General features: G+C 37.6%; 1 protein-coding gene across 4 annotated transcripts in view; it reads left to right on the forward strand.

Annotated features, from left to right (window-relative positions):
* Positions 1-13,923, forward strand: part of GPATCH2L (G-patch domain containing 2 like) — a 156,394-nt gene extending 142,471 nt beyond the window's left edge. For 3 of the 4 annotated variants that reach the window (XM_045060287.1, XM_045060285.1, XM_045060286.1), the window contains exon 10: positions 11,781-11,994. In XM_045060287.1, the coding sequence (XP_044916222.1) occupies positions 11,781-11,992 (212 nt within the window). In that variant the 3' untranslated portion in view covers positions 11,993-11,994. Of the gene's footprint in view, positions 1-11,780 lie in introns of all 4 variants that reach the window. The other variant, XM_045060284.1, reaches the window with a different exon arrangement.
* The last annotated feature ends 493 nt before the right edge of the window (positions 13,924-14,416 follow it).

Consider the following 14,416-nt stretch of genomic DNA (forward strand, 5'->3'; position numbering starts at 1 on the left):
AATATCTACCTATATGCTATTTATGAGAGGCACTTGGAAAACTTAGTCACAGGAAGATTGAAAATAAAAGGATGAAAAAAATATAAGAGGAAGATATCAGAGAAAGTAATCTCTACGAAATTAGAAACTTCGGCTCCATTACTGATAAATGGTTCAATTTGCCAGACAAACTGATTTTCAGCTAAGCTTGATAATAGAGCCTCAGTATATACATAAGCAAAAATTGGCAAAACTAAGTTTAAAATATCTTTTAGTAATTCATACAAGTGGACAGAAATTGTTACCTGCAAAATATACCAAAGCAAAATACAAGTGATAACAGGATAACATATTTGCAGTTTATTTCACACATTAAGGGCTAATATTCCTAATTTATGAACACCTTTTTAAGATAAAGGTTTTGGGGTACCTGGGTGGCTCAGTCAGTTAATTGTCCAACTTCAGCTCAGGTCATGATCTCATGGTTGAATTTGAGCCCCATGTCGGGCTCTGTGCTGACAGCTCAGAGCCTGAAGCCTACTTTAGATTCTGTATGTGTCTCTCTCTGCCTCTCCCCTGCTCATGCTCTGGCTCTCTCTCTCTCTAAAATAAAATAAAATAAAAAACAATTAAAAATTAAAGTGGTTTGGGGCACCTGGGTGGCTCAGTCGGTGGAGCATGTAACTCTTGATCTCACGGTTGTGGGTTCAAGCCCCATGTTGGGTATGGAGATTACTTGAAATCTTAAAAAAAATAAAAATAGAGGAGATCCTATAGAAAAATAGGGAAGAGAGATGAACAGTTTATAGGAAAAAAATGCAAATGTCCCTTAAGCATGTGAAAAGACAATTATTTGATTTCACAACAACCTAATGAGGTAGATATTCTTATCTTCCCCATTTTTCAGAGAAGGAAACTGAGTTAAAAAGAGGTAAAGCATTCTACCTGAACTCAAATACTAATCAGTTATGGTTCTAGGATTTGAACGCAGTCAGGCTGGCTCCAGATCAGAGTAATTCACCATGACTAAGTGAGGCTTGTTTCAAGAACACAAGGGTCATTTAATATTAGGACTAGCTGGGTGTTTCCTTAATTTGATAAAATATATTTATCTCAATCCAAAGCCAGCATCATGCTTAATTGAGAATTAGAGAAACAATTTTTTAAATTAAAGTCAGAAACAAGACAAAGATGTCCACTAATCATCACCATTGTTTAAAACTGTTCTTCAGGACTTAGACAAGACAATTAGACAAGAGAAAGAAATTAAAGGTAGAGAAATTAGGAAGAGATGATAAAATTATAATTTGCAGATATGATTGGACTGTCAAGCTAGAAACTAAAAAGGAGTAACCAACTTAGAACAAGCTTAGAAACGAAACAAGAATTTAATAAATTAGATGGGTACAAAAGTAATTTTTAGAATCAACAGCCTTTGTTTACACAATGTATGATTACATGCTACAAAGAAAGAAAAGACCCACTTTATAATAGCAGAAAACAAAAGATATAAAATACTTAGGAATAAGCCCAAGAAGTAGAAAAGTTCAGAATGCTAATGAGGGACACAAAACAAGACTTGAACAAATGGGAAGAAATTCCATGTTCTCACACAAGAACAATGAGCCTTGTAATGACGTCACTCTCCTTAATCTATAAATTTGATGTGATATTCAATAAAAGTACCAGATTTTTAAAAAAATTTTTAATGTTTACTTTTGAGAGAGACAGAGTGCAAGTGGGAGAGGGGAAGAGAGAGAGGGAGACATAGAATCTGAAGCAGGCCCCAAGCTGTCAGCACAGAGCCCAACATGGAGCTCGAAGCCATGAACCGTGAGATCATGACCTGAGCCGAACGCTTAACTGGCTGAGCCACCCAGATGCCCCCTTTCCCAATTAGATTTCTAAAAAGGATTTACACAAACTAATTCTGAAGTTCATATGGAAAACCAAGCAAGGATATGCAAGAAAGAAAGGGATGGTGATAGAAGGAGATTAACTCTATAGATGTTTAAAATTTATAAATCTATAGCAATTAAAACAGTGTGGTAATAATTTGTGAATAGCCAGATCAGTAGAAGAGTTCAGAAACAGGTCTAAGTACATACGGGAATTGAGTGTATGATAAAGGTGGCTTTTCAATCAGTGAGGAAAAGACTATTGAGAGGGAGATCACTGGGTAGTGTTCTGGAAAAAAATTAAGGTGGATCCACACTTTACTCCTTATATCAGGACAACTTGCAGGCAGTTCTAAGGCTTAAGTGTAAAAAATAAAACTCTGAATGTACTAGGAAGAAAAAAGAAAATTTTCTTATGACTTGAGAATGGGAAAGGACTTTCTGAGTCTGCCACAAAACCCAACAGCCTTAGAAGAAATGATTGCTAGGTGAGACTTTGTAAAGATAAGAGAGTCTCTTCATGACAGTAGCATCATAAGCAAATGCAAATGAGAACGTGGGTGAGATATGTGTAAGTCCACCAAGATAAGGGCTAATTTACCTAATTTTATAAAAGGAACCCCTCAAATCAAAAAGAAATAGATCAGCAATCCAATATAAAAATGGTCAAAAGAAATTAACAGATACTTCATAGAAGAGAAAATACAAATGACTCTTAAGCATGTGAAAATAATGTGAGCTAAAGCTCACTTGTAATAAAATAGATTTTTCACCTATCAAAAGCAATAAAGTTTGATAATACACTATAATGGCAAGCATTGTAAGAAATTACAATGGACATTAGACAGTTATTTTGAACCAAATTACAAAAAAAATTATGACATCAAAACTTGAACAAAGCTAAAGCTGTACTTAAAGGGAAGTGTGTTTCTTTAAATCTGCATATAATAAAAGGAAAGAAAGGCTAAAAAACCATCTGAAGAGTAGAGTAGGAAATTTAATACTGGAAGAGGCACTTTCACACATTGCATAAATTAGTACAAACTGTGGAGGCTGACAATATCTATCAGATGACAGGTACATTACATCTTTTAACCCAACAATCCTAGGAATTTTTCCTACAGATACATTTGTATTATGTGCAAAATGACTTCTGAGCATGGCTGATCATTAGAATTCACTAGAGGTGAGTTAGTTTCACTGCACACTCAGGGGGAAGACACAGAAATGCTTGAGGATCATTTGGGATCGTCTTAAAGAGGCTCTTACCACATTGATAGATATTTTTAAAAACCGAACTATATGTTGCTTTCAAGGGGCACACTTTTTAAGTGTAAAGACAAAGAAATATTGAAAGTTAAAGAATGGAAAAAGATACACCAACCAAGAGCTAACCAGAAGGAGGCTGATGTAGCTATGCAAATATCAAAGTAAGTCAAGAAGCATTACTAAACATACAGAGGGACAGTTCATAAATAAAAACATAAATCCACCAGGAAGGTATAATAATATAAAAATAACATTATACTTACAAAAAATAAGTATAATATTTGGTGCATGTGTTGATGCACCTAATACTATAGTTTCAAAATATAGAGCAAAATTACAGAACTATAATAAGCTGATAGTAACAGATAGTGAAAAAGTCATTAAGAATATGAAAGATTTCAATGTAAGTAATAACTTTGATGCACATACCATACTACAATCAGTATTGTCAGGATATGTGTTTTTTCCAAGTGTCCATGGAGCATTTACCAAAATTTACCATCTGTTGGTCCTTAAAGCAAATCTCAACAAATTCCAAAGAGTGAAATCATCCAAAATAGATTCTCTGACCAAAGTGGGATTAAGGTAGAAATTAATAACAAAAAGATAATTAGGGACTCCTCAAATATTTGAAAATTAAGCAATATACTTCTAAATGACCAATAATTCAAAAGAAATTATAATGGACATTAGACAGTTATTTTGAATTAAGTTACAATAAAAATAATGACATCAAAACTTGAAGAACAAAGCTAAAGCTGTACTTAAAGGGAAGTTTGTTTCTTTAAATCTATATATAATGAAAGAAAGGCTAAAAATCAATCTAAAAAGTAGAGTAGGAAATTGAATCTAATTCTAGAAGAGTAAAGAAAATAATAAAGGTAATAAATTAATGAAATAGAAAAAAGTACATAAGAAAGTCAACAAATCTAGAGCTGGGTTTTTTGAAAAGACTAATAAAATTGATAAATTGCTAGCAAGGAAAAAAAAACCACTGCTAGACTAAGAAAATGAGAAAAAAAGGTACAAATTAACAATGCTATTAAGTAGATATTATGAAGAACTTTATACCAATAAATCTGAAAATCTACATGAAATGAAATTTCTATGAAATTACAGTTTACCAACTGAAGAGGAAACAAAGTCTGAATGTTTTATAGCTAAGAAATTGAATCTGTAACTAAAAATTTTCAGGTGTAGATTTCTTTACTAAATTTCTAAGCATTTTATTTATTTATTTATTTATTTATTTTTAATTTTTTTTTTCAACGTTTATTTATTTTTGGGACAGAGAGAGACAGAGCATGAACGGGGGAGGGGCAGAGAGAGGGGGAGACACAGAATCGGAAACAGGCTCCAGGCTCCGAGCCATCAGCCCAGAGCCCGACGCGGGGCTCGAACTCACGGACCGCGAGATCATGACTTGGCTGAAGTCGGACGCTCAACCGACTGCGCCACCCAGGCGCCCCTCTAAGCATTTTAAAGGAATTAAACTGATCTTACACAGACTCTTTCAAATCAGAGAAAGAAAAAAACAATTCCCAGCTCATTTTGAGACCACCATAATTTTAATACCAAAGGGTGACAAGTACATTATAAGAAGTAAAAATTACGGACCAATATCTCTCATGAACATACGTACAAATATCCTAAACAGAATCTTAGTAAGTAGAGTCCAATGATATAATTCATTTCAGTAATATAATGTTGGCTTAATATTACAAAATCAAGCAGTGTTTTCAAGTGGTTCTGGGACAACCGAATATCCACATGCAAGAAGGTAAAGTTGGATTTCTTCATACTCCATATGCAAAAATTAATTCAAAATGGGTCAAAAACCTAAATGTAAGAGTTAAAATATAAAACTATTAGAAGGAAATACAAGTATAAATCTTCATGATCTTTCATTCGACAGTGATTTCTTACATATGACACCAAAATCACAAGGAACCAAAATAAAAATGGATAAGCTGGAATTCATTAAAAATTTAAACTTTTGTGCTTCAAAAGACAATAACACAAAGAAAATACAACCTACAGAGTAGGAGAAAATATTTGTAGCTCCTATAACTGATAAGTGTCTAGTAGCCAGAATAGATGAATTATTCTTACAACTAAACAAAAAGGCCAACAGAACAACTAAAAAAATAGGCAAAAGGATTTGAATAAACATTTTTCCAAAGAAGAGACACAGGTAGCCGATAAGCACATAAAAAAATGTTTAACATCATTACTCATTACAGAAGTGCAAATCAAAATCACAATGAGATACTACCTCACACCCGCAAGGAAGACAATAATAATTAAAAAAAAAAAAAAATGCAGGGATGCTTGGCTGGCTGGGTTGGTGGAGCATGTGACTCTTGATCTCAGGATTGTAAATTTGAGTCCCACACTGGGTGTAGAGATTTCTTTTTTAAAAAATCCTTTAAAAAATACAGATAATAACAAGTGATGATAAGGATGTGGAGAAATTGGAACTTTCATAAATTGCTGGTGGGAATGTAAAATGGTGTAGCCACTTTGGAAAACAGTGTGACAGTTCCTCAAAAAGTTAAGTGCAGTTTACTATATGACCCAGAAATCTTACTCCCTATGTTCATAGCAGCATTATTCATAATAGCCAAAAAGTGGAAACAACTCAAATGTCCAACTAATGAATTGGTCAACAAAATGTGTTATATACATATGACAGTATCATTCAACCGTGAAAAGGAATGAAGTACTGATTCATGCTACATGGATGAACCTTAAGGATATTATGCTAAGTGAAAGAAGTCTGACAGTAAAGCATATTATATGATATGATTCCACTTATATGTTTATATGATTCCACTTATAAGTGAAATGTCCAGAATAGGCAAAATTTATGTAGACAGAAAGTGGATTCGTGGCTTCCAGAGACTAGGGGAAGAGGGTAATGGGGAGTGACTGCCAATGGGTATGGAGTTTCTTTCTGGGAATGATTAAAATGTTCTGGAATTAGATACTGGTGACAGTTGCACAGCTCTATGAATATACTGAAGACCACTGAATTGCACACTTTAAAAGGATGAACATTATGGTATATGAATTATATCTCAATTTAAAATCAGCATATTTAACCAAATTAGCATCATAAAGGAGAAAAAGAATGAGATCACCTCAATAGAATGATGTAGAAAAAGCATTTAATAAAATCAAATAATTATTCATGATATATACTCAACACACTAGGAATAGAAGGAAATGTTCTTAAACTGGTAAAGATCATCTATAAAATATCATAGTTAGTAGCAAAATGTTGAAAGCTTTCTCCCTGAGATTAGGAATACCTGCTGGGGCACCTCTCTGGCTAAATTGGTGGAGCATGCAACTCTTGATCTCAGGGTCGTAGATTCGAGCCCCATGTTGGATGCAGAGATTACTTAAAAATAATAAAATCTTGGGGCGCCTGGGTGGGGCAGTCGGTTAAGCCTCCGACTTCAGCCAGGTCACGATCTTGCGGTCCGGGAGTTCGAGCCCCGCGTCAGGCTCTGGGCTGATGGCTCAGAGCCTGGAGCCTGTTTCCGATTCTGTGTCTCCCTCTCTCTCTGCCCCTCCCCCGTTCATGCTCTGTCTCTCTCTGTCCCAAAAATAAATAAAAACGTTGGAAAAAAAAATTTAAAAAAAAAAATAATAAAATCTTAAAAAAAAAAGGAATACCTTCTAATAGTACTTATATTCCATATTGTGCTGGAGATCGTAACTGTTGTAATAAGGCAAGAAAAAAGGTTATAAAGACTGAAAAGGAAGAGATAAACAGTCTATTCACAGATGATATGATTGTTTATGTAGAAAATCCTAAAGAATCTGTGGCTTAGCAGGATTACTACAAATACAGTGGTGCCTGGGTGGCTCAGTCGGTTAAGCATCTATTTTGGCTCAGGTCATGATCTCACGGTTGTGAGATCAAGCCTACATGGGGCATGGAACTTGCTTGGGATTCTCTCTCTCCCTCTCTCTGCTTCTCTCTCTCTCTCAAATAAATAAATAAACGTAAAAAAATACAAATATATCAAAGTCCCTGGATTCATGGTGTGTGTGTGTGTGTGTGTGTGTGTGTGTGTGTGTGTGTATCTCACTATATATGTACTATATTACTATATCCTGTAACTACTATGAACAGAATATGAGTAAACAATAAGTAGAAAGTGAAATTTTAAAACACCATTTACAATGACATTAAAGATATAAAATACCTGGGAATATATCCGATGAAAGATGTGCAAGGTCTTTACAGAGAAAACATTATTAAAAGAAAATTTAAAAGACCTACATAAATGGAGAGATTTGCTGTGTTCATGAATTGAAAATCTCAAATGTCGGTTCTTACCAAATTAGTCTATAGAAGCAATGCAGTCCCAGTAAAAACCACAGCAGTTTGGGTTTTGGGAGGAGGGTAGGGGTTGGAATTAAGTTAATTGTGAAGTTTACATGAAAATAGTAAAGACGAGGGTGCCTGGCTGGCTCAGTCTGTAGAGCATGTGACTCTTGATATTGGGGGTCATGAGTTCAAGTCCCACGTTGGCCATAGAGATTACTTAAAAAAGAAAAAAGAATATGTTAAAAACCCAAGAATAGAGCAGATGTTCTTGAAGGAGCAAAGCTCCTTCAAAGACTTAACACCACTAGGTATCAAGACTTCTTATAAAGCTATAGTACTATGTGGTATTATTAGTGCACATATTGACAAATACACCAATGGCACAAAATAGACTGGAAACAGATCCACACGCATACAGTCACTTGGCTAAAAACAAAGGTGACTGTATTGTGCAGTAAAGAATAGATGACCTTTTCAATAAATAGTGCTTACTCAGTTGGATATTCATTTGTGGTATAAGTATGGATCCCTATTTTCACTACTTAAAACCAATTCCATAAAGATTACATCATAAAGGTGAAAGGGTAAAAACGACAAAACTAACAGGAAAAAAAAAAAAGAAAATATCATATCTCCAATGCCTTGAAGTGGGGTAAGATTTCTTAAAATATAAAAAATATTACCTAGAAAGTTAAAAATTGATGCATTGGATTACGTTAAAGTCAAAAGACCCCACTGAGAGTAAAAAAGCCAGCCACAGGGTAGGAGATTATATCTTCAATACAAATATCTGACAAAGGACTTGCATACAGAACCTTTTTTTAAAAAAAATTATTTAAATTCAAGGTAGTTAACATACAGTGTAGTATTGGTTTTAGGAGTAGAACCCGGTGATTCATCACTTACGTATGACACCTAGCACTCATCCTAACAAGTGCCCTCCTTAATACCCATCACACATCTAGTCCTTTCCCCCACTCCCCTCCCCTCTAGCAACCCTCAGTTTGTTCTCTGTATTTAAGAGTCTCTTATGGTTTGCCTCCCTCTCTGTTTTTATCTTATTTTTCCTTCCCTTCCCCTATGGTCATTTATTTCGTTTCTTAGATTCCACATATGAATGAAATCACATATTTGTCGTTCTCTGATTGACTTATTTCTCTTAGCATAATATACTCTGGTTCCATCCATGTTGTTACAAATGGCAAGATTTCATTCTTTTTGATCATGGATAATATTCCACTCATTGTATGTATATAGAATGTAGAATATATTATACACAACATCTTCTTTATCCATTCATCAGTCAGTGGACATTTGGACTCTTTCCATACTTTGGCTATTGATGAGAGTGCTGCTATAAACACTGGGGTGCTTATGTTTCTTTAAATCAGCATTTTTGCATCCTGTGGATAAATAGTACTGCAATTGCTGGGTCGTAGAGTAATTCTATTTAAAAAAAAATTTTGAGGAATGTCCATACTCTTTTCCAGAGTGGCTGCACCAGTTTGCATTCCCACCAGCAGTGCAAAAGGGTTCCCCTTTCTCTGCATCCTCACCAACATCTGTTGTGTCCTGAGTTACTAATTTTAGCCATTCTGGCAGGTATGAGGTGGTATCTCATTGTGGTTTTGATTTGTATTTCTCTGATGATGAGTGATGTTGAGCATCTTTTCATGTGTCTGTTAGCCATGTGGATGTCTTCTTTGGAGAAGTGTCTATTCATGTCTTCTGCCCATTTCTTCACTGGATTATTTGCTTTTTGGGTATTGAGTTTGATAAGTTCTTTATAGATTTTGGATACTGACCTTTTATCTGATGTGTCATCTGCAAATATCTTCTCCCATATGGAGCGTTGCCTGTCAGTTTTGTTGGTTGTTTCCTTCACTGTGCAGAAGCTTTTTGTCTCGATGAGGTCCCAATAGTTCATTTTTGCTTTGGTTTCCCTTGCCGCTGGAGACATGTCTGGTAACAAGTTGCTGCAGCTGAGGTCAAAGAGGTTGTTGTCTGTTTTCTCCTGTAGCATTTTGATGGTTTCCTGTCTCACATTTAGGTCTTTCATCCATTTTGAATTTATTTTTGTGTATGGTGTAAGAAAGCAGTCCAGTTTCATTCTTCTGCATGTCGCTGTCCAGTTTCCCAGCACCATTTGCTGAAGAGACTGTATTTTTTTTTCCCATTGGATATCCTTTCCTGCTTTGTTGAAGCTTAGTTGGCCATACATTTGTGGGTCTATTTCTGGGTTCTCTATTCTGTTCCATTGATCTGAGTGTCTGTTCTTCTGCCAGTACCATACTGTCTTGATGATTACAGCTTTGTAATGCAGCTTGAAGTCTGGAACTGTGATGCCTCCAGCTTTGGTTTTCTTTTTCAACATTACTTTGGCTATATTCAGAGTCTTTTGTGGTTCCATACAAATTTTAGGATTGTTTGTTCTAGCTCTGTGAAGAATGGTGGTGTAATTTTGATGGGGATTGCACTGATTACTTTGGGTTAATAAAGATTTTTTTTAACAATATCTGTTTTTCCAATCCATGAGCATGGACTATTTCTCCATTTGTTTGTGTCTTCTTCAATTTCTTTCATAAGCTTTCTATAATTTTTAGCATACAGATCTTTTACCTCTTTGGTTAGATTTATTTCTAGGTATATTATGGTTTTGGGTGCAGTTGTAAATGGGATTGATTCCGTGATTTCTCTTTCTACTGCTTCATTGCTGGTGTATAGAAATGCAGCTGATTGTGTACATTGATTTTACATCCTGCAACTTTGCTGAATTTATGGATCAAGTTCTAGCAGGTTTTCGATGGGATCTTTTGTGTTTTTCAGGTAGCAGTTTTAAAAATAGACTCTGTGGTGTTTCATGTTGATTCACATATCACAAATTAACGTGATACACCACAGAATCTATTTTTAAAGCTGCTACAAATCAGTTAAAGCAAACAGATAATCCAACTGAATAATGGGCAAATGACTTGGACAAAGCATCACAAAAGATATCTCAATGGCCAATAAATGTATGAAAATGTACTAAATATCATTAATCATTCATGAAATGCAAATTAAAACCCCAATGCTATACCATTACACACTGAACAGTATGGCTGAAATTAAAAAGATTGACAACATTGAGTACTGGTAAGGATGTGGACCAGCAGGCACTCCCTGAAGCCTGGCAAACCGCCTTGGAAAGTTATTTAACAATATCCATTAAAGCTGAACAGATGCAAACCCAACCACCTAGCAATTTAACTTTTAGGTATATATTCAGTATACATGTAAACATAAGTGCACCCAAATACATGCACATAGCAGCTGTATTCATAGCAACCCAAACTAAAAATACACAAACGGCCATCAACAGAATGAATTCATAAATTGTGACGTCTTCACACAATGGAATGCTATATAGAAATGAGGATTAACAAACCACATGCAGCAACATGGATGAATCTCAGAAACATAATGTTGAGCAAATCAGCCAATGCATGAGAACATATTGTATCATTCCATTTATATGAGGTTAAGAACAAGCAAAATAAAATTCTCTGCTAGAAATCGGGAGTGTGCTTGCCAGGAGGTGTGAGTGATAACTGAAGGAGACAGAGGGCCTCTGGAAGTTTTGGTAATGTTCTTGCCTTTGTTGAGTGGGTGTGTTCTCTTTGTGAAGACTCACTGAGATGTACATTTGTGACCGTGCACTTGTCTGGAAGTATATTGTGTTGTATAAAAACACAAAGCAAGCAAACAAAAATATATGTGAGGGGCGCCTGGGTGGCTCAGTCGGTTGAGCGACCGACTTTGGCTCGGGTCATGATCTCACGGTTTGTGAGTTTGAGCCCTGCGTCGGGCTCTGGGCTGACAGCTCAGACCCTGGAGCCTGCTTCGGATTCTGTGTCTCCCTCTCTCTCTGCCCCTCCCCATGCTCTGTCTCTCTCTGTCTCAGAAATAAATAAACATTAAAAAAAAATTTTTTTAATGTATGTGAGCATAGATAGGTAAGTGTTTTTGAGTAGATGAGGGGGATGTATAGAACCCATCTCCCCATCAAGCTCAGGACCTGGGCAGGAAGTACTAGACAGAGGCCCTTGCTCCTGAGCTGTCTGAGGGGTCCTCCCTCCCCGCAGTTTGGAGATCCTTGAGACCTCCGGGCATTTCCTTTCAGAATCAGCCATGGAACCCTATGTATTTTGCCATTGTTTCAAAAGGAACTTCCACAGCCATGCTGGAGTCCTGCCCCTGAGTATTCTGACCAGCATCTGTTCTGATTAGGATAATGTCTCTTCCTACAGGATATCCCTGGTTTGGGACTAAACGACTGCCTGCAGATGTCTTCAGCACCCCTCTCCACAAACTCAAAGGTCCTGAGCACTTGTCCATATGGACTAGAGCAAACAGCCCAGGCTGCACAGAAGTGATGTCGATGGAGCCCCAGAGTCTAGGGGAAAAGGACTCAGGCACAAGTGACTGTGACCAGCTGAGGGGGGTAGAACCCAAGGCATGAAGCAGATCCCCTGTGGGGAGAAGAATCCAGGGTTGTGTAGAGGAACTGCCTGAAGACTATTCTAGGATGTTCATGTACCACCGTCTGGCTGGTAGCATTGTTTACAGGTCATTTCTGAAATAAGTAACAAAATTAATCATGTCCCTGCTAGGACACAAGCTTTTATTCCAAGGTATTAAAAAAGTAGCTCATGTTTGTAACACATACAATCCTATATATATAGCAATGCATACGAAAAGCATACTGCTGTAACTCTAGTTATCCACATGGTGTAGGTATGCAAAAGATGAGCTGCTCCATTCTTGCTACAAGCAGAAAGCAGACCCTCAGTCCTGCCCCTCCAGTCTGCACCACAGGGACCCAACACGGAGTCTGAGAGCTGGAAAGCCCACTGGAGATCAGCCGGTCCGGCCTCCCTCAGGCAGAGGGCTCAGCCCATGATTCTCAGCCCCAGGGAGTAAGGTAGGTGGAAAAAAAATCTATTCACTTCTCCTGGGGTAACTCCTACGTGAAGGGGAAAAATAGCAATAGATAATCCTAGAGCTTTCCAGGGGCATCGCTCCTTTGTGGGTCTGTGGGGCTGCATGCAATACTGAGGAGGTTAAATGCTAATCAAATGCCCTTTCTGGAACCAAAAGGTGAATATAGCTCTAGGTACCAGGATATTACTGGTTTGCACCCCCACCTCAAAGACAATAAAGTAGTATTGCTTTAACTTCACCCTGAGACCCCAGAGGGAACCAGAATTCTCCTTTCTGTTAGATCCAAGATCCTCAAGCATTTTGTTTCAAATGTTGGGTTCCTTCTGGGGAGGGAGGAACATAAACACTTTTGGTGTTTGATTTGTGTGTGTGTGTGTGTGTGTGTGTGTGTGTGTGTGTGTACACAAAGAAAGGTTGCTTCTTGCCTCTCACCTCCCTGCAATACAAGTCTTTGCCTCTTTCTCTGAACTTGTAACTTTCAGCATTGTGCCAGGGGGCATGCAGTTTCTAGGTTGTCGGTTTTCCAAGGTCATCCTTTGAGATTAGCTGACTGCTGGATGCATCAGTAATAAGTCAGACAAGGGTTTCTTAGACTGACTTAGTAGGCTCTTCCCCTTTGATTTGAACCTGCTAAGGAGTCTCTGTGCATCCTGTAGCCTCTTAGTGACTGTAAATTTCTGAAAGAGAATGAAAGCAGAGTTCAATAATTCCTAGCGCCTGGTCCTTCTCTCCTCTCCTCTCCCTCCCTGTCCTTTGGTGAGTGTGAAAGGGTGTGACAATGTCTGGGGGAGTTTGTGGAGAGAGAAACAGTGGCCTGTGGGTTGGCACTCAGAAAAAGAGGTTATCCTAGGATGAAATACAAACCATATCACATTGATTTTCCCTTTGGGGGGCCCGGATATCACATCCTTCCATTTCCCTCTAGTCCCTGCCCGCCATCGACAGGGAAGCATTAACAGGGAATAATCAATGGCGTTCTGTCCTGAAAATAAAAGGCTTGTCATGTCTCTCCATTTGGTGGAATGGATGTGGGACCAGGGGTCATGTGGCCAGCTTCCATCTGTCTCCTGACACAGGCACTGACTCAGACATGCTTTCCATCCAGAGGGCTGCAGCCCACAGCCAGGTGATTGCAAACTCTCCATGGGCATCAAGAAAAACAAGACTTCAGTGTCTTTGAACTCTTGTGTCAGGAGCTTGGCTAACTATCAACATGGCAGCTCAGGGGTGGCTATACTGAACTTTAATTTCTGGGTTACGTCATGGATTGATGTTCCCTAACATGATGGATGCTGTGCTTGCAGGCAAAAAGACTATGTATTTACCCTTTTGCAAAAGAATCCCAGAAATCCAGAATTAACAGGGACTTAAACCTGTGATCCAGTCCCGTTCCCCATCTTATGTGTCAACTTGTCACAATTTTCCCGATAAACTCAAAGGTTGTCTGAATGCTACTGCCTCCCAATATTGTTAATCCGTAGTCGGAAATCTCAACTCTTAGAAAGCATTTTCTTGTGCTAACCAAGATCTGTTTTCTGGTATCTTTTCCATATGTTCACACTTCTTTCACTTGTATCTTTTCCATATGTTCACACTTCTTTCACTTAGACCCGATTTCCACTTGGTTCCCAACTCCTGATTCTTTGCCATTCACAATCCTGTTAAGTCCCTTTAGATGTAACCCTTATATTTGGTTGTTCATCAAAGGCCTTGACTTGGAAGCATGCCAATGGCCTTGCTTTTCAAACTCCTTGGATAGCCTCACTGTCCCTGCCTAATCCCCGACCCTTCACCTCAGAAGTGGGAAATATCCACTTCTATTTTTTATACTTGTGTTCACTTAGCTGAAGACTCAGTTTGCTGGCTTCAGAAGACATCCTTTGGACTTGTTTTAAAATAACACTAATTTAAAATCTCTTTGCATTTTTGATGCCTGCTATAG

This window comes from Felis catus, chromosome B3 (genome assembly GCF_018350175.1).
Source record: "Felis catus isolate Fca126 chromosome B3, F.catus_Fca126_mat1.0, whole genome shotgun sequence".
NCBI lineage: Eukaryota > Metazoa > Chordata > Mammalia > Carnivora > Felidae > Felis > Felis catus.